This window comes from Pithys albifrons, chromosome 21, assembly GCF_047495875.1.
Source record: "Pithys albifrons albifrons isolate INPA30051 chromosome 21, PitAlb_v1, whole genome shotgun sequence".
NCBI lineage: Eukaryota > Metazoa > Chordata > Aves > Passeriformes > Thamnophilidae > Pithys > Pithys albifrons.
The window spans coordinates 5,223,634-5,247,516 of NC_092478.1; the positions used below are offsets into that span (position 1 = coordinate 5,223,634).

General features: G+C 41.6%; 3 protein-coding genes across 4 annotated transcripts in view; 1 reads left to right on the forward strand and 2 right to left on the reverse strand.

Moving 5' to 3' along the window:
• Positions 1–284: 284 nt before the first annotated feature.
• FBXO39 (F-box protein 39) lies at positions 285–3,406 on the reverse strand. Its single transcript, XM_071575371.1, has 3 exons — positions 2,393–3,406; positions 1,471–1,647; positions 285–413 (listed from the first exon to the last, which is right to left on the reverse strand). The coding sequence occupies exons 1-3, from the start codon at positions 3,404–3,406 to the stop codon at positions 285–287; spliced, it is 1,320 nt and encodes a 439-aa protein (XP_071431472.1).
• An 863-nt stretch (positions 3,407–4,269) lies between these two features.
• PIMREG (PICALM interacting mitotic regulator) lies at positions 4,270–12,899 on the forward strand. 2 transcript variants are annotated; one of them, XM_071574784.1, is made up of 6 exons: positions 4,284–4,366; positions 5,892–6,211; positions 6,977–7,305; positions 8,136–8,231; positions 9,056–9,102; positions 10,380–10,460. In XM_071574784.1, exons 2-5 carry the CDS (start codon positions 5,921–5,923, stop codon positions 9,084–9,086), a joined length of 747 nt encoding a protein of 248 aa, XP_071430885.1. In that variant the 5' UTR covers positions 4,284–4,366; positions 5,892–5,920; the 3' UTR covers positions 9,087–9,102; positions 10,380–10,460. The 2 variants fall into 2 exon arrangements, with proteins under 2 accessions (XP_071430886.1, XP_071430885.1); XM_071574785.1 differs by lacking the exon at positions 9,056–9,102 and having other exon boundaries at positions 4,270–4,366; positions 10,380–12,899.
• The window catches only part of PITPNM3 (PITPNM family member 3), a 56,144-nt gene continuing 44,424 nt past the window's right edge, over positions 12,164–23,883 (reverse strand). Inside the window, exons 14-20 of the mRNA XM_071574783.1 lie at positions 23,511–23,627; positions 22,752–22,868; positions 21,439–21,587; positions 20,309–20,458; positions 19,309–19,492; positions 18,783–18,911; positions 12,164–18,411 (exon numbers count right to left, since the gene is read on the reverse strand). Of these exons, the coding sequence (XP_071430884.1) occupies positions 18,103–18,411; positions 18,783–18,911; positions 19,309–19,492; positions 20,309–20,458; positions 21,439–21,587; positions 22,752–22,868; positions 23,511–23,627 (1,155 nt within the window). The 3' untranslated portion in view covers positions 12,164–18,102. The remainder of the gene's footprint in view (positions 18,412–18,782; positions 18,912–19,308; positions 19,493–20,308; positions 20,459–21,438; positions 21,588–22,751; positions 22,869–23,510; positions 23,628–23,883) is intronic.

Sequence of the window (23,883 nt, forward strand, 5' to 3'; positions counted from 1 at the left end):
TTTACTAGAGATGCCTGTAACGGTGAAAAAGGGCTCACTGCTTCCTTTGGTTCTGGCAAGGAAAAGCAAAGAAGGGCAAGAATAAATGATGCTGGAGATGCAGACAACCAGTTCCCAAGTCCAACATTTTAATGCATGGAGTATAAAATTGTGCCTTGCCTCTGTCTTGCTGTAATGGTATCTCCCTTTCAGAGGCACTGCTGTCAAGATTCAAATCCTGTCCTAAAGCCCTCCAAAGGATCCGTTACTGCAAATGGCACTGGGTGTTCTTCTCTCCTTGTTGTTTACGCCATTGGGTAGATGATGACAAAATAATTAAGTTCTGAGTCAATCAGGTACTTGAACCTTCTGTAAATATCAGCCAACAGCCGCTCCTCCTCAGTGCTGTCATCTTGGGCTGTGTAAATCCTGACCTGTATGCACAAACAGCAGTCACCATTCACAGATAATGTGCAGCTCAGCCCATTAAAGCTCATGACAACAACAAGCCTCTGTGACTAATAAGGAATGTAAATAAGCTGAATTCCTTGTGTTTGAGTAGCATCTGGAGCATTTACTCTCTTCTCACTTCAAACTGACTGAAAACATCATCTCCCAAAGAATTTTTGGGAGGTGTTGGGAGGAATGGATTAAAAAGTGGAAGAAGACTGGTGAGGAGGCTTGTAAATGGTTTGTAATGGATTGGAATTGCAGCTGGGAGTAGCCCTTGATAACCCAGTGTGAACAGGAGGCAGTGACCTCTGGCAGGGGCTGAGTTTAACCATGCCAGTGTCTCCTCTTGTGTGCCTCTGCCTGGGGTTGCTTTGGCAATTCCTCAGTTAGCAAGGGAAGGAAAATAAATTTACTCTTTGTGTCTTAGCTGTGGGTTTGTGGTTGTCCCAGACTGTGCTGACTCACACAGGAAGAGCAAGATTGCTTTTACCCCCAGAACTGATGGGTCCTTGGCATGTGCATCCATCCGTGAGGATCTACTGAATCCAGAATGAGGCACACAAAGTAGCAGGTCAGCATGGTTTACACCAGCTGTAGTTGTGGCCTGGCCCCAGTTCAACACAGGATCCCTAAAGAGTGAGCTGTGTTTGGTTTTTTTGCAGTTTAGTTGGATTCAACCTACCTGCCTCAGTTTAAGCATAACATAGCACTGAGCCTGAGAGGTGACTAAGAATCCCTAGTGGGAGGGGAGCTTGAACTAGAGGTGACAGAGGGAACACCAGTCCAGGAAGGACTTGTGGAATTGTTGGGACTTCTATAGTACAGATACTTCTATAGTATCTGTATGTGGCTAAGTAGGTTGGAAAGTCCCATTTCTGTGAGTGCTTCCCAGGCTTGTTGTAATGCTAAAACATAGCATAGGGAAGGTAGTTACATTAACATTTCTGTAAGTGACCTTTCTCTGGGCATGGGGACCTAACTCTTCTCTGGGTATTGGAAAGAGGAAGGGAATGGGAGTTTTGAAGCATAAAGTCTTACCTTTATGGTAGTCAAAATGCATTTCCTTTCTGCACGGTTTTGTAGCAGCGTCTCTATAAAGCTGATACTTAGAAATGCCCAGACTTTCAGAAATAACAACCTCTTGCATGATAAGATAAGCTGTAGCAGCTCATTGTCCAGCAACTCATGGTCATTGTTTAATTCAAGTGTTAATTTCTTGAAAAAAAAGAACACTGTTAGTACTACTGAACAAAGCTTGTGAGTGCAGTAACTAGAATTGAACAAAGCTTTTCAATTTAACCAACAAACATGTAAGCAGATCAAATTTGTACCTTGACTTTAGCAGAGACTCTGTTTTGCATTATGCCAACAGTACATGTGCTACAGTAATCTTCACTCTCCTGTTAAAATGGAGTGATCCCTTGTGCATTCATTAGAAGATGCTACACCACAGTCATGCCATGATCTTATTTGCCATATTGGAAATTATCCTAGATATGTGAGAAGAGCCAAAGACAGCTTCTAAAAAGCTTTATGGATCTCTGGTGTCCATTGGACACTGCAATGCTACAGGACTTAAAGAAAGCTGTCAGCAACCCTTAGGTGTAAGGCCACGTGATCCCCCAGGTGTGCTCATTTACATGGGGCAGCTGTTGCACACCTTTAGTGATACATCCCCAGTGACACCAAAGTAGTTAATTTATATGTGCTGGAGGACACTTGTGCATTGCCAAAATGGAGCAGCCTGATAGCATAATGGGGATTATAACTGGATGAGGATGATGTCATGAACTACACTACAGCTGGAACACTGGAATGACTCATTTATGAAAACCCCTCTGAACACGAAACTGAAGCAGTCAGGAATTTCTGTTGCTGACTGCTGTTTTGCAGAAGGCCTAAATGATGACTGTGCCTAGCTTTGTGATACTGCAGAGGGTGTTACTGTTGTTTCCCTTACCTGCAGACCATCCCAGTAGGCTGGGAGAAGGTTGGTGAGGACAGGTCTCATTGTCCAGTCTGGATCACTGAAATAGCAGCTCTGGAGGCTGATGCTCCTAACTGGGATCTCCACTAGCAGGATCCTGGCTAGCTGATCATGCTTCATGACTCTTTCAAAGAAGAAGTTCACGTTCAGTTTTGGGGCTCTCTTGGCCAAGTTTGCCCATGATATTCCTGAGACCACTTGCCCATGAGGATCACGGATATGACACTTGATATTCAAGGTACGCAGGGAATGAGAGCTGTGCTCCCGCAGGATGTCCAGCAGTTCATCAGAGACACAGTTATAGTTGAAAGTCAGGATGGTCAGTCTGTGGAACTTGGACATAGTTTCTTGGAACAAGGCACTGCTGTAGACAGAAAGGTGCAGAGTGAAGAAATCCTCAAGATTAATTTCAGATATAAAGCTTCTATTTGTCAAACTGCTCAGAGAATTCAGAAGCTCACAGCCTTCTTCCAAAGTTATTCTTGCTCCTTTTAAGTTGAGATAATCAAGCTGTTTGCTCACTCTTTTCAGGAAAGTAGCTAAGTTCTTGATAAACTGAGCCCTGACCACATTTTTCCAGATCAAGCCATCTAATTCTAGGTACTTGATGCTCAGGGATTCTAGGTGACTATTACATTTACCCAGGTGTGAAAAAAGACCTTTCATAGTCACTTGAAATTTTTTGGTATAGGGAGTAGTGTAAGGATTCAATAACTTGATCTTAAGGTGTTTCAAATACTTGCCAAATTTCTTGGTATACCACAGTGCACTTTGAAACTCCAACGTGCGTGCCCTTGATGGGTGGCCACAGAACGTGATGGTTCTGCATCTCCAGAGGGTTCCAGAGTACATGGCACTACTCCATTTTTTACAGACCAAGGCAGCCCGAGCCCTGTCCCTGTCGTTTAACCAATGGAAGACATGCCTCAGACAGACATCAGGTAGATGGGCCCAGGAGTTTTGCTCAGGTTCAGTGTCACCTTCCATTGGGAGGACAGTTTTTTCTACTTCTTTTCTGAGTGTTGAGTCAAACATAGATGCAGAAAGCTGTGGGTAGATTTCTTGCCAATCCCAGCATAACAGGCTTCTAAGCAAATGAATGAAAGCTTTGCTTCTTCACTATCAAAACCAACAACCCTTCCTTTGCCTCTGGACTCCAGCTGTCACGGTCAAACAAACTCTTAGGTCTAAACTACACTCTGACCTAAATCAAAAGAGAAAAATAATGTATGAAGAACAATGACAATCCAAGCACAGGAAACATATTTTAACTTTTTTGCCTTCAGTCAGTTAAATGGTATCAACAGCTGGTAGAGCAGCCACAAACTCTAAGAAACCTCTGCTCAGCATCAGCTGTAATTAACTCCTCATGGTTTGTGGCCTGTGCCTGATGTCTAAAAGCACCCAGTTCTCCAGGCTGTACACATTTGAACAGGACTGTCAGTGCACAACTGGCGCAGAGGGATTTTCGCAGCCTCCTGGGGTACCGCCCTGCCTTGGATTAAGGCACAGTCCCCGTTCAGCATAATAAGCAACATTAAGCTACTCCATCCCTCGGTTCGAGCAGGATGTCCAGCCCTTGTGCTCTAACGGGCAGGAAACAAACAAAAACCTTCCAAGACTGGGACTGACGATGAATTACCCGCAGTTCGGACACGGCTCCCTGTCCCTGTCCCTGTCCCTGTCCCTGTCCCTGTCCCGCCAGCGGCGGGTGCGCGCGCCGGGACCCGTAACGGCCGCTGCGCGGGCGCGGGCCGCAGCCAATGGGAGGCGGCAGCGGCGGCAGCTCAGCCAATCGGAGGGGCCGAAGGGGGCGGGGCGCCGTTCAAACGCGGCGGCGGCACCTCCTGTGTGTGGACGGCGCGTTAGTCCCGATCTGGTTTGATCCCGATCCCGATCGCGGTCTAGTTCTGATCTTGTCTGACCCCGGTCCCCTGCACTCACCGGGTGAGTACAGCCCCGAGTAGCTGCCGTCGCGACCCGCGTTTCCCCACCCGGTCTGCTCCGTGTTGCGGCCGCCCCCGGCGCGCACAGTGAGGGCCGCCGTGCCCCGTTATCGCCGCTGCTCTGCCGCGGCTGCCGCTGGAGCGGGTCCCTGCGGCGGCGAGCGCGGCTCGGACGGGCCCCGGTGCGCCCGCCGGGCCCGCGGGATCAGCCCAGCCCTGCCATACCCTGTGCGGCGCCCGTCCGGTAACACATCACTGTAACTCTGGGGCGTTTCGCCTCAGTCGTGTTTGCCGGCATAAAATTAATCAGCAGCAGCTGGCAGGTGATGCAGAGGCACCTGGATCGAGTGTGAGCTAGTGGTGTCCGGATTAGTAGCCTTTCCAGGTTGCCACAGTGCAGGAATGAATTAAAAGGTGTTAATATCCCAAACACCTTCAGGATTGCAAGATTTCAATATGCCTTACTGCTTTTTGGCAAGAATAAGGACACTTGTGAGAGGTGGTGATAACTCGGCAGATTAGATATAGGAGATATAATGATGATAGAGACCTCCTAGCTTGTTAACAGTGTGTGTGTGACTCGTCTTCGCGAACGAAGATTTGGGCAGGGCTGTCCCCACGTGGGTGCCCTTCCAGCCTGCACAGTGGATTTTAGGTGAGGCTCAGCGTGCGCAGAACTGGCCCCACCGTTTCAGTCCTGAGGTTCATCTGCCACGGCCGAGCGAGCTCGGACGGTGCCAGTGAAGTCCTCAGGACTAGAACCTACAGCACCCGGCATTTCCCAGGAGGTCTCCCATCCAAGTACTAATCTGGGGCTGACTCTGCTGAGCTTCCGAGATCTGACGGGATCGGATGTCAGGGAGGCATCTGCAATGAAGTATTGATAACATTAATTCACTCTCAATTCAGATTGCTAAACTACATCTGCATTTCACTTGCTTTTTAGAAATAAAGCACTAGTGGTATCCTAGCTTAATAGCAAGTGAAAATGAAGAATTTAAAATATATATGTATGTGTATATGTTTAAATTGTCATGTGTCATATAGATAACTAGCATTTTAGCCCTTTCCAATGAAGTCTTCTGCCAGTAAAAATTCTGTTTGTTTCAGGACTTATGTATCCACAATCATAACTGAGCCTTCTGTGAGCAAGTCAGCTGGGATACAATAGCAGCTGTGTCAACTTGTCTGGCAGAGGAAAGTTATTTTGATTTAAAAAGGCAAACATTTGGGATACCAGATATTAGCCTGAAACCCAAACAAAACCAGTTGCATTTACAGAGCATTCTACCTGACAAACTTGAGTCCTGCAGTGGAAATGCAGTATAAGGCTTCTTTGTGGACTTGCACAAACTTAAATAGCTGTAGAAATCAATGCTACAGAATTGATAGTAAAAGTCTACCCAGCTCTGGTTTTCTTGTTTCAGGCAAGTGCAACCAAATATTTTTAATAACAGTTTCCATTTCTCTGATTTTACACTGCTTTGTACTTTGTCTAAGCCTTGCTCTCATTTTGATTATTTTAGAAATAAGATTGACGAGGAACTGGAACAAGATGGCATCTGTGCTCCAAAATGTCAAAGCAACAATGGCCTGGCAGAAACACCAACTCCTGTCTGACTTGGATGAGAATGAGAGCCCTGTGCCTGACAAATTCAAGAGAAGGGCTGCTCTGAGTTCTCTCAATACCATCCGCATGTCTCTAAGGAAACGGGTACCATTAAAGCGGGTAGAGCTGAATTGCCATCAAACTCCAGCTAGGGAAAGTCTGGAAGCAAGACAGAGGTGCCAAACTCTTCAGACTATTAAGAGAACAGCAAAAAATGCTTTTGGAACAGTGTCCCAGGTACTTTGCTTTTGCAGTGGGGCTGGAAGGTGGATAGAGTTTAGCTTTTGCTTCAACTTCAGTACTAAGATTTTTGAACTCTGTACTGAGTGCTGTATTCCAGAGAGTCCATTCCCACACACTTGCACTCCTTAATGGTTGTCTCATAGCTATTAACTTAAAAAATAATATCTTCTTCTAAAGTATAGACAGGCAAATTATACCTCTGGCAGAACATGGAGGAAGGTGAAAATATTATTATTTTAGGAAATAAATGCTTTTCCTTTACTGTATTTCATCATGTATGGCAGAGCAGCCTTCACAAAGGAAATTGGGTAGAGATTGCCATTGCTTGCAAAGAATTGTTTCTGAGAAATGTGTAGCACTTCGGATTTTTTCTTACTTACTCTCCTGTTGCCATACTATTTATTAGCATGTTCTTCATTGTAGTCAATCTAAATTCAGACTGACAAAACACGCTGCAGGGTAGCAGATTCAAGCTTGCATTTCCCTTTCTTGGAGAGCTCAGATTTTTAAACACCTGAGTGACATGTTAGGGAGCCTGGCCTGTTCCAGCACAGGAGGAGCTCTGTTCCAACACCTGCTCTGAAGTCCTAGACAAGTGCCAAGGTTTGAGGAAGCAAATGCAATGGGTACAGAGGGCTGAGAAAACCTGATGTGGGAATGGAAGTCAGGAATTCAGTTCAAAATGTTGCTTGTCTTTTTGGTCCTAAACTCTAGGCTGGTTGAGTTCATTCAGCCTAATGTGTCTAATGCTTCTTTCAGAAAATACAGAAGTCTTGCCAAAGCCCAGGACGCTCAATGGGGACCTTTCCGGCCAAATCCAACAGCAGAAGTTGTGCAACCAGTTCAACCAAGAAAAAAAATACTACCCCTCAAACTCCTTGCTATAAGACTGTTACCCCAGCAACCAGTTCCAAAAGCACCCCAGTATCCAGCAAAAGGGCCTTGCTTGGGCCAGCAAGGGTGTCAAGGCATAGAGAATGGAGGGATTTGTCATCTTGGCTTGGTAAAAATGCCCTCTCTCTCCGGAGATCAAGAAGAGCAGCAGCACTGAAGAGCCCTTATTCATCACCTGCTCCTGCCAGAAAGATGTAAGTCATATTCTTTGTCAACCTTTTTCTTTTTTTTTGTTTAATTACTGGGATTAGAGTATCTGGTAAGGTGAAAGGCAAGGTATAAAGTTTGCTATCCTATTCCCCTGAAGGGGGGTGTGTTGTTTGAATAGTTAAGAAGGTAGTTCCAGGTCCCTGTATAGACAGGGAGTGAGAACTGCATAAAGCTGAAACGTAAAAAAATAATTTTGTGCTGTGAGAGGAACTTCTTAAAAATCCCTCTCCCACTGGGTAGGTTTGCACCATGTTTCTCAGCACCAGTACCTGTAAGATGCCACAGACATACCTGAATTCTTTGCCAGTGCTATTTGGGTACAGGAAAATGTTCTCTATGCATCTCATCCCTGCTTAGTTCTAACTTTTCCAGAGTTGTTACTTGTATTGCAAAGATACCAGGAATAGCTCTGCTTCTACTGAGCTCTGAATAGAGTGTAGAGAGATTCCTGCCTCAAAGATTTAACACAAATTAGATCAAGGGTTGTGAGCTAGGGAAATCCTTTGCAATGTGTGCATAGGTTTTTCTTTTGGTCAAACTCACAAGAAAGGTCCAAGCTAGAAGCTGAATCCAAGCCTCTTGAATCTGAATCCTGTGCCTGAATTGGAAGATAGCTGTCTGGGGGGGTGAATGGAGGTGTGAAGCAGTTGGCCAGTGGAAGTAAGAGCATGATTATCACAGCCCTAAACTTCTTTGGGTAAAGTCTGGAGGTAGTGACAAGGGTGGTACTGCAGGGATTGAGGCTTGAGCAGTGTCACTTAGTTCATCTGTCCTGTTTGATCTTTAGTTTTAGTAATGACAATTCTGTTTGCAGAGAGTTTGACTACGAGTTGGAACTGGTCTCCTCAGGGATTTGCCAACTGAAACGTATCTCCCAGGCATTTGATGATGCCATTGTGAAAGAGGAGAGGTAAATACTGCTAACTGTCCCTCAGCTTTTGGCTCAGGTTACCTCCTACTTGGACAGGTGGTTCCTGTAACTCAGGATAAGTAATCGTTGTAGAACTTTCTCAGGTGTAATGCAGTACATAATTTCTTTCTTCAACATATCTGGGCAGATTAAATCTGCAGTTGGATTTGCAGCTTTGAAAACTTGTCAAATCCTCTCCATGTCTTCAGGTATCTTGCCGAGGAAATCAGGGTTTTCATAGCAAGAGTCTATGTTTGACCTGGTGTGAGAACAGTATCTCCCTGCCTCTGTCTAAAAAAGATGCCAATCCAGGCTGGGGAAGGAGGTGGGCAAATTCCAGTGCACTGACACAGTTATTGATGTCTGCACATTTTTTATTTAAAAAAAAATCCTCTTACTGGGTAGCATTATGTTAACAACCAGTCCATGGGACTTGGATGTAGAAGCCTCTTATAAAACACCATGAGGTGATAGGCTGCTGTATTTGTGAAAGTCATGTCATTCTGAATTAGACATTGAGTAAAAACTAAAGGTCAGAGGTTTTGTTACGGGATGATTCCCTAAACCTCTTCTTTTAGAACACTTGATGTCAAGCATTCAGTAACTAAATGTCAAGCACCTCAATTTCTCTTGAGGGCTTAGCATCGAGTACTTTTACCTACAAATTGGTTAGGGCTTAAAATCCTACATAATTCCAAAAATTCAGTTTTTACCAATGGGACCATGTCTAGTTAAAGTATAGGTTAAATCTTGTATCAAGTTAATTTTACCATATCCATTGAAAGTTCACTAAATCTCACTCCTAATATTCTCCCATCTGTTAGTGATATGACAGTTTCTCTCATTCGTAACTGAAGATAGTAGCAACCAGGTAAAGTAGCTGTTCACTTACCCTGTCTATACCTGCATGCATCTGTGGGGAGAAAACCTGCTGCTTGGAGAGAAAAGCTTATTGACCCAGGATGCTTCAAAGCAGTGGAACCACAGGGTTCTTCCCTCCTGTTCACTGGGGCTGTCTCAGCTACAGCAGATCATTGTGCAGTTCTAAAGCTTCACCTCTAAACTGGATTTTGAATCCTCCTGGGTTCACAATGATCCCTAAGCTGGGCTTCTATGCAAACAACAGCTTTTCTCACCCCAGACCAGAAAACTACTGGTACTAATGTTTTTGTCACTCCAGCTGAGTTCTCACTGATTACTAATGAAGATCACAAAGCATGACAGAACAAACTATTATCCTGAGCTGTCTGATTTTACAGCCTTTCTTTTTCATCCTTTCCATTTTCATAGCAGTTAAGACCATGCTATCACAGTAACAGCTCTGGTATATTGGTGACACTTTTAAACACAGCAATTGTACCCAAATGGATGGGAACAGGAAGTATTTGTTGTCAAGTTTTTAAACAGCACTTTTAGTGTCAATTCATTGGACCATTACCAGGTAAATGCCTCTATTACCTTCACTGAGAGCTCTATTGTGACATTGGTATCTTCACCCATTATGTTGGAAGTGTTCCTTTTGTGAAAGGGAAAGTTACATCCTGAATACGTGTCCTATTTTGGCAACAAAGATAGGTGTAAGACACTCTTTCTGTAACTTTTCAGGAAAATAGGAGAGCAGTTACAAACGCTTGACTTGGAACAGTGCTGTGTGCTGCTGCCCTTAAGTCATTCGGTCCAGTTGTCCTGCATGTGTAGATGCATCCAGTGTGCTCTGTCACTGGTTGGTTTGTAGGTTGCCTACTCTATCAACTGTGAAATGAACTGTATTGGAGGTATCCAACCATGAGTTTTAGTGTTAGAGCTCCCTTTTCAACATTTCCCCGAGGAAACAAACCTTGATCTCAAATGACAGTGATCCATGTATTTTTCTAATGTTTTCCATTTTAATTAATTAGATTATACCACAAGAAACGTTCCTGTTGCTACTTAAATCACTGCAGTGCTTAATTTGTGTACTGCCATTTATGCTCACCAAATATAAAAAATACTTCTTGCTAGTGTTTTAGACCTGTTATACAGTGGAAGGTGTACAGGTCCCAAACTTCTTCCTTGCTCCCATCTGTTTTCCAGCAATTTGTGTGACCACCAGTTGATTAACCCTACTGACTTAATGCTGCTAATGGCAGTCTTGTTGTTCTTCTGCAGGCAACAAACAATAGCAAACTATTACTATCTAATGGCACAAAACTTCCAGTCTGCACATCGGTCCCTGAAACCTTCTCAAGCTCTCAGAAGACAAGCAAAGAAACTCCATCAAGCACTTGGTACCTAGATGGAGCTGGCTGAACTATTGTTAGTCTATGAGCATACATAAATAAGAGGTCTGTGTAGCACCTGAAAGGGTGCACTCTATACACTGAAAAAGCCATTAACATTTTATAATCTTTCTTGACAAAGCAGCTCAGGACTTCCCTTGCTTTCTCTTTGGAAGTGGAGAACTAAAATGGTACCAGCCACATGGTATTGCCTCCTGCTAAGATGAGGGAACCACCCTGAATGTGGCTTTCACCAGGCAGTAAGTACTTAGAAACTGATGCTGAAGTGACCACTAGGAATGGCCAAATCAAGGGACAGAGACTTAGGAAGGGTAATCCTGGGTAAGAGGAGTGTTTAGACTGGTATCCAATTGCCATGAGTTTTAGCACAAGTACTTTACATACAAAAGAGTTTGGTCCATTTATTTTGAAAACCTAGCATTTTTTTATATATGAACAAACTAAAAGTTAAGCATCATGTTTAGCTGGAAGTTATTAACAGTAGTGGCTTCTTTGAGTTCTGACCACAACTGCCATTCCAAGGCAGGAGGCTTCTGTGGAGTCACACAAGAGAAGAGCCACATTAGGACTCTTTAGTTCATGGCCTTAAGGATTGCTATTAGATTAGCCTAACTAATCCTATCTTAGGTAGTTTGGTTCCAGACAAATCAGAGCAACTTTGTAATTTCCTACTGCTGCTTTAAATGGCATCATGGCAGTTGAGGTAAACATTGCTTCTGTACTACATCTGTCTTTTAGTTATACACAGAAATTATTACTACAATTAATGTAACCTCTTATAACTACTTCAATTAGCTAATATCACAGTGCAGGTATTTTATTTGATGTAGACTTAGCATTTGATACCTGTATTTTGCTTATTAAAAAAAAGTAACATTCATTTGACAAGTGTTTTTTGGTTGGTCAGTGTAACAACATTTACTCTTTCAAACTAAAGCAAAGATTTCTCAAAGGGCTGTTTTCTGTGGTAGCAGCTTTGTGCAGGTTTCTCCAATTACATTGACTCTCAGATGAATGTTCAAGCAAAAGATTGATTTGGAAAACTTTGCTCTACTTGATAATTTTTAAGATTTGTATGTAACTCAGTAGTTCCAGTTTTACTGAAATATTAATGCTATCAGATATAAATATGGCAAGTATTCAATCCTGATTTATGTGTAAGTATTAATTTTAAAACTTGTTTCTTTTTTTTCTTGTCAAACTCAACTGTTTCCAAATAATAAAACAGTTAATGAGGCCTGGGAACATGGTTACAACCCTTCCTACCTGCCTGAAAGCTTCCAGCCTTTCAGACCAGGGGAGAGCTTTAGATTGTTATTTCCTGATGTAGTATTTGTGTGTGTTTTGTGTGCTGCTTTTAGGGGGTTTTAACCACCTTTCTACATGGAACAATATCTCACAGTCATTCTTTGTGTGTCCTGAAACTACTCCAAAGCTTTCACAACGATGGTGACTCATTACAGAGCCACCTTCTGGGACTTCTGGAAAGGGTTGGAGTTTTGTGACAAGTCAAACTCCAATTAAGTTTTACTTCAGACAGATGTATCAAACAGTCTCTGTTTATACTGTTTCTTCCAGCTACTCACACACCTACAACGATGATCCAATACTTCCCAATTCACTGGAAAGAAAACTCACTTGACACTGTTTGCTTAAAGGCAAGGAAGGTTTTATTTAAGTGAGTAATCTGTTATAAGATTTTAAAAACCAGCTCACATCAAAATCTATAGCAGTTGTAGAAATCTTACTCCTTATTTCATATTAAGAAATTATTGTACATTTTTGAATCTTTACAAGGCAGCCATAAGAAATATAAACATTTGTCACCAGATAGAACCTTCTCACTGACAAACAATATTTAAAAGTATGCACTTAATAAAACTACAGACTGAAAGAACACCTACAATTTCAAGTTTCCTTGTATGAATTCAGTTGTAAGTGGACTGCCCCTTTTCTCCCCCGCCAATAGAAAAATAAGTTATGCAGAAGGCTTGGGGTTCTGTGAGAGGACTGCCATTCTGGGCTGTACACCAGTCAGTCATCCAGGAACAACCTTACCTTTCAAACCTGCCATCAGGAAATCATGTTTCAGTGTTGCAATCTCTGGCATACCCCCTCCCAGCATGTCACAGTAAACCTGCCTCTCTCTTCCCCCTCTTAAGTTCTGTACATCCTTTCAAATGAACTGTCAGATTCGTTTCCAAATTCGATCTGGTTTCAAAGGTAGCTTATTGAGAGAAATACAAGTAGAGGGTAAACTGTAACTATCCCTGTAAGCTGGGCTTGAACTTAAATGAGAGGAATTGGCAATACCTGACTTCAATTCCAGAGTCCATGGCACAGAATTCCAGCTGCTCCAGGCCATTTCTTATGTCAGAAAAATAAAACTTTTCATCCAGAAAAATGTGTTATTCCATTTTTTGTGAGGGGGTCTGAAATTAGGGTCATCTGTAGGAACCTTTGAGTGACTAAACATCACAGAAGTCTTAATTATCTTGACAAACCCACAATTTATGGTGAAGCTGGGAACATGGGCCATGAGAATCACTGCTCTTAGAGAAGCTGAGGCCAGAGGCTGGAAAGTTTTGTGTTTACAGGAATCCTATCCTGTATCAGCCCCAGACGAGGATGGAAAGTACCACTTTCTCCCCTGCACACCTGACATGAACAATTCAATGCAGAGATCTCAAGTTCACATCCCACATGTCAACCTCTAATCAGAAAAATTATGAAATTGGGGTGCAAAATATTTTCTCTATTATTAAGCCAAAAAAGTGCCCATGCTCCAATCATCTAGTACTATGATGTACTCACCTTTCTGTGACTTAGATGTTAACAGGGGGAAAAAATCTTGGGGGAAATCCTGTTTCTTCAGTAACAAATGTTGCACATAAAAACTGTAAAAACTGAAAATACTTAGGGCATTATTAAAAATTATAAACAGAATTTTTACAAATTTAAAACAAAACAATATAGGAAGAAGGGGAAAATTCTTTTTTTCTCTTTCTAAATTTATTCCATGAAACATATGATGAACCTATAGAGCTAAGTAAGGGGGATTTGCTTAAATACACACATAGTAGCATCCTGGATAAAGAAAGACTGCAATGTATAAACAGGACAACTAATAATGCCAGTCAAAGGCTATTTTGCAGAATTGGGGCCTTCTGGATAAAGTGTCAGTGTTCTGTGTAGAGTAAGGGGTATAATCTTTTTTTCTTTAGTTAACTGATAGTTCTACTTCTGCATAACCAGTGAAAGTTTTAGCTGCTTAGAAGTGACTTCCCTCAGTATTAGAGGAACAGGTGAAGTAATCTAAAAATTAAGACTAGTTTAATGTAAACAAATCAAAATGACAGCTCTCATGAACCCCAGTGAACAAGAGTTATCAATACTGTGTCATTTTTACACCTAACAAAATTTTATGCTGAATAGATATAAACCATGCCACAAAACTAAACAGGAATACTTTGATCAAGCAAGAGTCTATTCCAAGAGCACTAATGTATCCAAACAAACAAAAAAGTTACTCAAAATAAGCAGATTTGGACCAACATCACTATTCATGTGGGTCTGTGCAATAGTCTGCACTCTATACAGTGATATCTTTTTCCAAACTTACCTAACTAGACAACAAAATTGAATAAAGAGCCATTGTTGGTGTGTTTTTGTGTTTTTTTTAAGTATATTGGTTACAAATTTGCTGTGACAGCAGAACCAAAACTTAAGTATCTTTCAGTAGCTACACACACATACACACAGACAAAACCAAAACACCACAGTTGTGAAGGTGTGTTTTCACAATATCTCAGATAACTCTACCACTGCTATTAATCACAGCCATTTTTTACAGTAATTTAAAATGGATCCATATCAACAAGACAAGAAGTAAATGCTTCCAACGGAGGCTTCCTCTGCTCTGACTTGTACTGCAGCCTTAGCACCCGCTGGACTAACAGTTTTGTATTGTACAACTTCATTTATGCTTCCTCCATTCAGCAGGTTAAAAGAATGTGCTTTTCTGTATCAGACTGGAGGCACTAAAGGTGCTGAAACAACTGATGAGTCTTGTGTGTTCTGTGGGCACCCACCTTAGTCTCTGTCCCTTCCCCTTCTGTGTCTGCTTTAACACTTCCATCGCCCATACAGTTTAAGTGCTGAATACACACAGACTGAAGCAATGAGGACGTGCAATCAGAGAACAGGAAGGCTGTAGGCTCAAACTTATCCTCAGCAAACAGCCTGTTTAGAAGGACTGATCTCCCATGAAAACACAAGTAAAACAAACCCAACTGCAAGCTGAATGCCCATGCTGAATGCATGCAGTTTCATGTGGACAAAGGGTGCTACAAATTCTGACCATAAAAAATGTTTTAAGGGAAAACAGAAAAATTATGCTATGAAACTAGTGATTCATTAAGCAAACCCAAGTGACTGCTCCAAGCTTACCTGGGAAGAAAAAAAAACCATGGAAAACTAGTTGTTTGACATACATGAAGTCTCCAGCTATTGCCACAGAATATCTGCTGAACTGCCAGCCTGGTTGTGAGATGTCTGAAATCACACATCTTGTTCATGCTCTCAGTGCCAAGAGAAGCTGTTTTACCATTTTAGTGGCAAGTGCCTTGTGCCATCAAAACCAATTATCTGGCATTTGATGTTTCAGAAGATCAGTTCCTAATTAGCAGGAAGCCTTAACCTCCAAACTAATGCCTGTATCACTGTTTGGCCAATGTGCTCAGCTGGAGTGTGTGATCAGCAGAGAAACCATTCTATCAATGAGCAATAAGCAGTGCTGAATTATGCAAATGCAGCTTAAGTTCTGATATATTGTATGGAAACAAAAGTTAGGGAAAATATTTTCACCTTGATTTCAATACCACGTGTAGAAACTTTGACATTGTTACCACTCTACATCACGTGCACACGCAAGTCTTTGTTTTACTGCTATTAGCTCGTAATAGTCTTGAGGGAAGCCAGCACAGTGACTACTGTAAAGGTGACAAGGTGACCCAGCCATTAACAGAAATACACAAAATCAGATGTTTTCATGACAAGGTGCTCTGCAAAATGACATTATGTCTTCAAGAGTACAATACAGCCCTTTATAACCTAGGAGATTTCTCAGACACTATTTCCCTCAACACAGTCACAGAATTACACACAGATCCCTCTTTTGAAAGGAAATCGACCTTTCTACTACAACAACTTAAAACAAGAAATGGATTTTGGAGTCTCTTGGATGATAGAGGTAGATGGCTAAAGCAACAGTAGCTTTGAACTTTGCAGCAGGAACAGTGATTACTGTCAGACTTGCTACACAACACTCAGTGCTTAAAAAGAACTTTGTGATCAGTCAGTGCTGCTTTTAGGTCAGCAAACTTAAAACTTTGCCTGGTGAGTTCCTCACTTACAAGCCTTGTATTCCCATGCCTATTTAAAAGTAAGAAGCAGGAGGCTGGTAACAGTGAACTCACTGGGGGAGATGGATCTGGTGCACCTGTGCAACCTCCTCCTCATGCAGAGAACATGAGAAGAAATGGACTCTGTCATTAGGATTAACACGTGCAGTGGGCCAAGACAGAGCACAGAATAATTCCTCCAGTTTTGTGGGTTAAAGAACTGTGATACTACTCATAAAGCATTTGTAAACCTGAAGACTGCTTTCAGCTTAATTTGCAAATTATCTTTCCTTTAGCTTTTGTAGCTGCCTGACTTGGTAACAGCATGAAAACCCAGCCTCTGGTAATCCATTCACCTGCTCCCAGTAAGTGTGAGCTACCAAACTTTTTAGATCTTTCCTAAATCTTTACAATGCATTCCCTTAAAGGACACAAAAAATCACTGATGTGCCAGAGATATTTCAGGAAGTTTGAAATAGGTAACTGACAATCATGCCAGGTAATGTCTGAAAATATAATATAAATCAAAGGTCTCCATTTATAAGCGATTTTGCTGCCTTTTAAGGCAAAAGCTGAATTCCTATGCCCTTCCAAAAGCACACTGAAGCTTTAGGGTTAACAGGGAGTATAGACTTAGGTTTACTTCTTCAGTGTCTTAACAGTTTTCCATTGCATTTCTTGTTTAACTGTCAGCTATCAAAATCATTAACCAACTTGTTGAGAGACTGTTTCTGGTCTACCAAAACCTGAAAGGGGGGTGGGGAGGCACAACACCCTCTCCACCCCAATTCCCTGAAATTAAAAACACAAACAAACCTGAAAAAGAAATGTCCAATTGACTTCAAGCTTTCTCAGTGCCAATAGTCTGGTTTTACCTTTTAGAAAAAGGTTTTTCTATGTGCACTTGTAACTTCTTTGCAGGTTTTAAAACATGCATCAGTTCAAGTCATGAAAGTTGTCTTGATGAATTTCTCTCAGTGGAAGTATCTCCATAAAGAATCTGCAAACTGCTACTATGTTAAACTAACTACAACACTTCAGAAATACTACTACTTAGGGAAAAAGTCACACATTTTACTTCTAGCAAGTCCATTGGGAGATCAGAGAGAAATTTAAATCAGTAGAAAAACGTCTATTTGGCACCTGTAATTTGACATGTCCATTCTGTGAAGCTCAAATGCTGTAGTTCTGAATGCTACAGATTGTCTTAACACAGCAGTTGCTGTAAAGCATGAGAAGGTAAACATTTTGTCTCATTATTTTTTCTTCTCCAGTGTAAAGACTCTAGTTAGAATAATGAAATAAGTGATTGCTCTGAAGTTTGCACATCCCGTAGTACACGAGGTCTCTTTAGCTTACCCCTCTCAAGATCTGACTCTTGGACTGAGATGGTCAGAGCCATCTCTTTCCTCGAGTAGTCCACACATTTTTGCACACTCACCACATTCCACAAAACAATGTGATCTTTGCACAGTTGCACTTTACTTTGTTTACAGCAACACCAACTGCTTCGAACTGTGGCAGACACATTTATTTTTAACGTGAAGTTTTTATAATTTGGTTCATAAGTGAAGGTCTCATTTATTTATCCAGCACCTCACACAAACATGAGTGCCCATGTTGGGGTCTGCTGACCAACACTGCAAGCTGAAAGGAAATCTTGGGCTTAAAGCACCCAAAAAGCATCTTGTTATACAAATTCTGACCACCTGTTATTGTAGTTCCCATCTCCGCTTCCCTTGCAAGTGTGTCACTTTATCCAAAAGTGACATGAAACAGACACAACTATTTAAAGTGCAAACTTTCTCTGCAACCTTTGGGACCTACCATTTATACTAGTTTGGGTGCAGCTAATTAGCTGATACCACAACCCTTCTGAGTAAAATCAGCCTGCTTTAGCTTTTTCTCTTATTGCACATATTATATCTGTTGTAAAGATATTTCCTGTTGCTTTGATGTTGTAACCACTTGCAGTAGTTTTAGATTGTTTTAAAATCTCCCAATAAACATGACAAGAGGAACAAACTGCAAGTTCCCCACTTGGTGTAAGAAGGCAGATTTCAGAACAGGGAAGACTCCAAGGTACAGGTTCCCGTCTACATCTCTTAGTTTGGAGCTGCCTAAATATTACCTTTGAGGCATTCCTACAAGTTTAATGGGGTGCACCCAAGATCTACATTCCCAAACTTCCTAGGGAACAGATTCAAACTTGTGAACTCCACCTCGAACCCAAGCAATGGAGGGCAAGTGCCTGTCGTGATCTTTGTCTGATTCAGGCTGGCTCTGGGCGCGCTCTGGCTTGGGGTTCAGCGAGGGGGGGTCAGGCTGCTGCACAGACATCGTCCTGCGCAGGTGGTTCCTCTTGCGCAGAAACTCGGGTTGGGAGTGGAGGCCAAAGCTGCCTTTTCTCAAGATCATCCGAGAGTTGTTCTTTTTGGGTCGTGAATGGAGACTGAACTCCAGTGAGGCCAAGTGGGCTGCGTAACCTTCACTGAGGAACTGAAAAAGGAAGGAAGGAAAGGGAGTGACCAATGACTGCTGCCTTGACCTATGAACTCTACGAGGAATTAAGTTTTGATCTTTGGCATCCCAGTTAGACTCCAACAGAGTACTAATGCTCCTTTCATTTTTTTTTTCAGTGATCTGCTCCATTTTGTCATTCAGCAATATGCAATGCATGCACTTGCAGATACAACCTATGACCACTTGTTTCTCTTTACCATCCCCCTTGCCAGAAAATGCCTCACTTGTAACCAAAACTGCCCTTCTTTGAAAAACTATCACTGTTCTGGGGGGGTGTGTTTGCACATGCATTCACATGCTTGTCACTGTATTCTGGACTTCCTGACTGAGCAGCAAGAGTTACTTACTTGACACTGTGCCTGGTATTTCTTTGTGGGTCGTCCAACTATGTAGATCTGGGATGGTGACAGAGCCAAGACACTGTACACAGAAATATCCTTCATGGAACCGTACGCAGCACAGATTTTGATGTGGCACTGAAACAAACATTACTTCCAAAGTGAACACCCTTGAACACCCTGCAACTACAAGGCTGGCACTTGATTTGCAATGAAGCATCACATGAGTTCATTGTTAACAATGTCATTCTGAAAACTGCAGAAAGCTCAATCTGCCTGCGTGCCAGCAAGAACTGCAGCTATGCACACAGGAAAGAACAAGCAATTCATTTATTTATTTGTCATGATAGGAGGTCCCTTTGGATGTTTTATCAACCTTCCTCGCTCTTTAAAAAGTGAGAAAAGAAATGAGGAATGGCAAAAAGACTTTGTGGTGGCCAGTGAGATTTATGTTCAGAAAGAAGGGAGATCTCTTACTTTACTGACTGACATTCACTGGAAAGAGGTTCTAAGGCTATAAATAGGTTTCTAGTACCTCTTGCATGAGATTCCGGAGAAAAATGGTCTTTTGTCGCAGTGGGTCATGAACAAGCCCATCTGAGAAGAAGATCATCCCCTGTGGGAAGTTGTGCTGAGACAACCATGAAACCACACGCTGTTTCTGCATATCTGGACGGCCAGTGATATAGATAATCAGATATCCCAGGTCCTGCCAGTGCCTGTCAGAAAGAGCAGGTAAATTATGTAGGTGCAGAAAGAGAAACAATACTCAGGTCAGATCAGCACCTTTTCTCAGCCCAGTTAGAAGTCTGATGTTACCCTTCAAGTAAAGTGCAGCATGTCTGGCTAAGTTTCTAATCCTACAAAGAAATAAAGTAATGCTGTCTACACCTTGAGGGGGACAGAGGAGAGCAGGAGAGATTCTTATACAAATTATTATCTAAAACATGATAGCTGTTTAAAAATGTATTTAGAATAGACCTTGCTACACATCAAGTCCTGCTACCTTTGAAACCTTTAATGGTATTTCCTGCCATTTCAGCTGTAAGGAAACCCTTGAAAACTCACATCCCTGCATTCCCATGCAGGTTCCAAAATGAGAACTCCATTTCCTCAACCAGTGTGACATTAACAGGCTTGCAAGAATGGATTGAAAGGTCTTTTAAATTTTGCCTCTAAAAACATTCTGCATTTGTGGCACCTGATATTTCTGAAGTACAAATATGTCCTTATTTGAAGTTAATGAAACACAAAATACTAATGGAATCATTATTAATTCACTGGACACACTTTAAGGCCATATTCCCAAGAAGCAACTTTTAAACTTTAGGCAACTTAAACTACAAATTTCAAAGTAATCCATAGCCTTCTAGGATTCCTCTGAAAATCAGGCAGACCTGCTGTCCAAGCAAATACAGAAATGTATCTGCAAAGAATCTTGGCCCTTAGAGAATTGCTATTTAGTAAAATACCCCTTTTCCTTCCTCCTGTGAACAAGCAGAAAGCCAGAAATTTAGAGTTCAAACCTCACTTACCTGACAACATCAACAGCCCCTGCTCGGACTTTGGGGTCACTTCCCATGATTGAAACACTTGCTGCGAATGAACCATCAATGCTGAACACAACACATTCCATTCCTTTGGGAAGCACAGTCAGGTAACTTGCAGCACTGCTTTGGTCCCCTCTGGAGAGTCAAAGCAATCAGTTAAAGAGCAAAATGTCAGAATGTATTTTCTGCAAGTTCTAGTTAATACTTGAAATTAGATCTGTCTGGACCTACAGCTTTAAAAATCGCTGTCAAATAGGGCTTTTGACTGCAGTGTTATATGGGGCAATTAAAACTTACACTTCCAGAAAACAGCTTTCCAAAGAAAAATTTGGAAGCTAATCTTCAGAAAGAAATCACATGTGTACAAATAACTAAATGAATTAGGGAAAAAAACCCAAACCAGCCTGAAGTACTCAATTACAGTTGGTAATACAAGCAATAGTCATCCCTCTGTCACTGCAAACTACCATGGGAATGCCAGTCCAGAAAAGTTTAGAAAAAAGACCCACCCCAAGACAGTGCAGTCATAGATGGCTCTTCCCATGGGAAGGCACATGAAATGCAATCTTTTCCTTATGAGGTATTTTCCCCAAGAAGTCTGGATGTCAAAAAACTCATAAATCATAAGACAATCCAAAACTCTTCCCATCCCACCGCCTTGTTCCCTACCAAAGGTAATCTGAAGACCACACTTTCTTTTCTTTAGAAATATTATTATTGTATGATCTAGAAATTTATGTCTGGTGATGAAGATTCTTACAATATGTGCTGATGGCTTAATGAGCAAAACCAGGACTATTTCTTCTGTTCCTTTTTGAAACTTACTCCTGCAGTCTAAAGCTTCACTTCTGAATACAACTTAATTTGTGTTTCTGTAACTCTCTTCTCTTGAATTGATTGTCTTTGCTATTACACTGAGGTAAAACATTTTCTCCTCCCCTATCAGCACTACATAAGTTTGCACAAACTGACTTTGGACTTTGGTGGGTAACAACACGTTCTGTTTCAGCTAAATTCACCCCTGAAATCTCCAAAGCAGGGATTTAAAAGAAGTTTTTACTCAGGTTTTAAGTTCCTTCCTGATCACAACTTTAGTTCCAGCTTGGAGCTATTACCTGACCACCATTTTGATGGGATACACACCAACTCTCAGTCTCTTCTGCTCAGGTATGTTGTAGGATATCCGGCCACTGCTGTTGGATATCTCTGTGTCAAAGTACACCCACCTACCCGAAGATGGCTCAGTCATTATGAAGATATCCACCTGCAAAACCAACACAAACAGTGATCTAGTGGGACTGTCAGCAAAACACTCCTATTTTACAGGGCCTGTCAAGCCTAGGGTCACATTAGCATCTCCAACCTTGGCTGATACTCAAATCTTATAAGGAAGTTTGGAGAAATTTCAAAACTCAGGAAAAACTTCACAGTCCTCTCACTTAGCAAATGCTTCCTAACACACAACACAAGGGTTAATTGCCTTCATAATTTAAAGCATTCAGCTTACCAAACACAGGTACAGAGCTCAGAAACTTGGCAGAAACATAAAACTAGGAAGAAAATAATCTCAGCTTGCATGAATGTATTATATTTTCCCATATGAAGTCTACAAAATCAAAAATTTCATCTCGTTATTAGCAAGATGGAATCTTTCTCAAATCATACCTTGCCTACAAATGCAAAACCACAACACTTCAAATTATCAAAGCATTTCATCAATATGATTTTCTTCAACTGAAAGAGTTCATCAACATTAACATAAAGGGTATTAAATACTTTGCTGGACCCGAAACAGGCCAAGTGAAGCCTCCACGCTTCAGTTTTGCCCCAAGCTCAGCAGCATTGCCTCTGAATTTGCACAGAACATCTTACAACCTCAGTGAATACAAACCAATGTGTGCACCTGATGCTTGGGTTTATTAGCTGTAAGCCTGGCTTCTGCAGGCAGCTTTAGGAATGACAGTTCCAACTCTGTCACATTACTTCTAATTTCTAAACTAATCCTTTACTTGCTCATGTATAAGAGAAACTGCAGCCACGCAGCCTCCAGAATGCCTGGTCCTTTATCTAGTTGTTTTACCTGGATAGAATGATACACAATTTTCTTTAAGTGGTTTGTCAACTGCTATAAAATTCTTTTTCCTCCTTGCTCAGAGGGTTAATTGTCTCCAGTAGGTGGTACAGCTGGATGGCAGGTTCAGAAATCACTGCACAGCACACTCACCACTAACCAAAGGAGACAGTCAGCACCAGGTGAGAGCTGAGGAAAAGATCAGCCATCAGGAACGCCTACTTAGAGCACATTTTTGCTGAAGTAGTGGAGGTTACTGTCCTATTTCCCCTCACTGTAAAGCTTTCTCTGATACTGTATGTGTGCTACATTCAATTAACTGTTTATAGCAAAAAGAATTGATTAGTTGGACTTCACCTTTTCACCTGTTAAAGCCACCATGTCCAAAGGTCCGTACATAAAGCGCCCAACTAGAACCTGAGGACCATCTTCTGCTGCAATGACATCATTGGCTCGGTGATTTGCAGTCACATTCTGAAAGAAGAGCAGAAGGTGGGAAGTGTAGGGTTTGCTTTGGTGTTGAGGTTTCTGTCTCTGTTATGACACAGTCCTGGACACTGTCTGAGGTACATCCCTGACCTGGGAGCACAGAGCAGAACTGTGTTCTCATTTCAGCTGGAGTCTGATCTCCACTGATGGTGGGTTCCTGAACAGACTTTCTAGTGAGAGTGCTCAAGACAACAAAATAGGAGAGAACATTTAAGGGAATGCCAACTATCTTTCATTTCAAGTGGTGCCATAGATTCACATCCTTATGTGCAGGACACACACATTTTAATTGAATTTCTAACCCAATTAGCATCTGAAAAATGGAGGAAATACTTTTGCTTGATGTAGGGATTTGTCTAGCATAAAAGAAACCTCTCTGCATAACAGAAACTTAAGGTCCATCTTTTATTTAAAGCAAGAAATATTCTTTCTCCCAACCTGTAGTGATAAACCAAGAAAAAACTGTTCCTATTCCCTAACCATCCATTTGCTTGCCTCTGGATTAAGTTAAGAGCTTATTACACTTCAGTAATATTCAGTTATATAAACTCATATAATTAAACTCCATTTAATTTTTTGCCAAACACATGTTCCATAGCTGCCAGATATACTCAGATTTAAACTTACTCTCAGTTTGACATGTGTCCTTTTGCGTAGCCATTTCTCTCGTGGATTAGATGGACTGAGTGTTTCTGGATCCAGGTTGTCATTTTCCTTGAAATTTACATTTTCATACCTCATCACCTGAAATCATATTAATATTTTAATAAATAGTGTGTGGTACTGGTACTTGGCAAAGAAAGAGAAAATGATTCTGCTGCTACAGTTGAATGACACTGCAGAGCAAAAAGCAGAATAGAAGTAGAGAGAGGTACAGGCCATATGTTCCCACTAATTGTACAAATAAACTGCCTTCACTCTGTTGGCCAACACTTAATCTCAAATATTTATTGAACAGCTTTTTCATTCACAACAGCATGCACACTTCTACAGAGAAAAT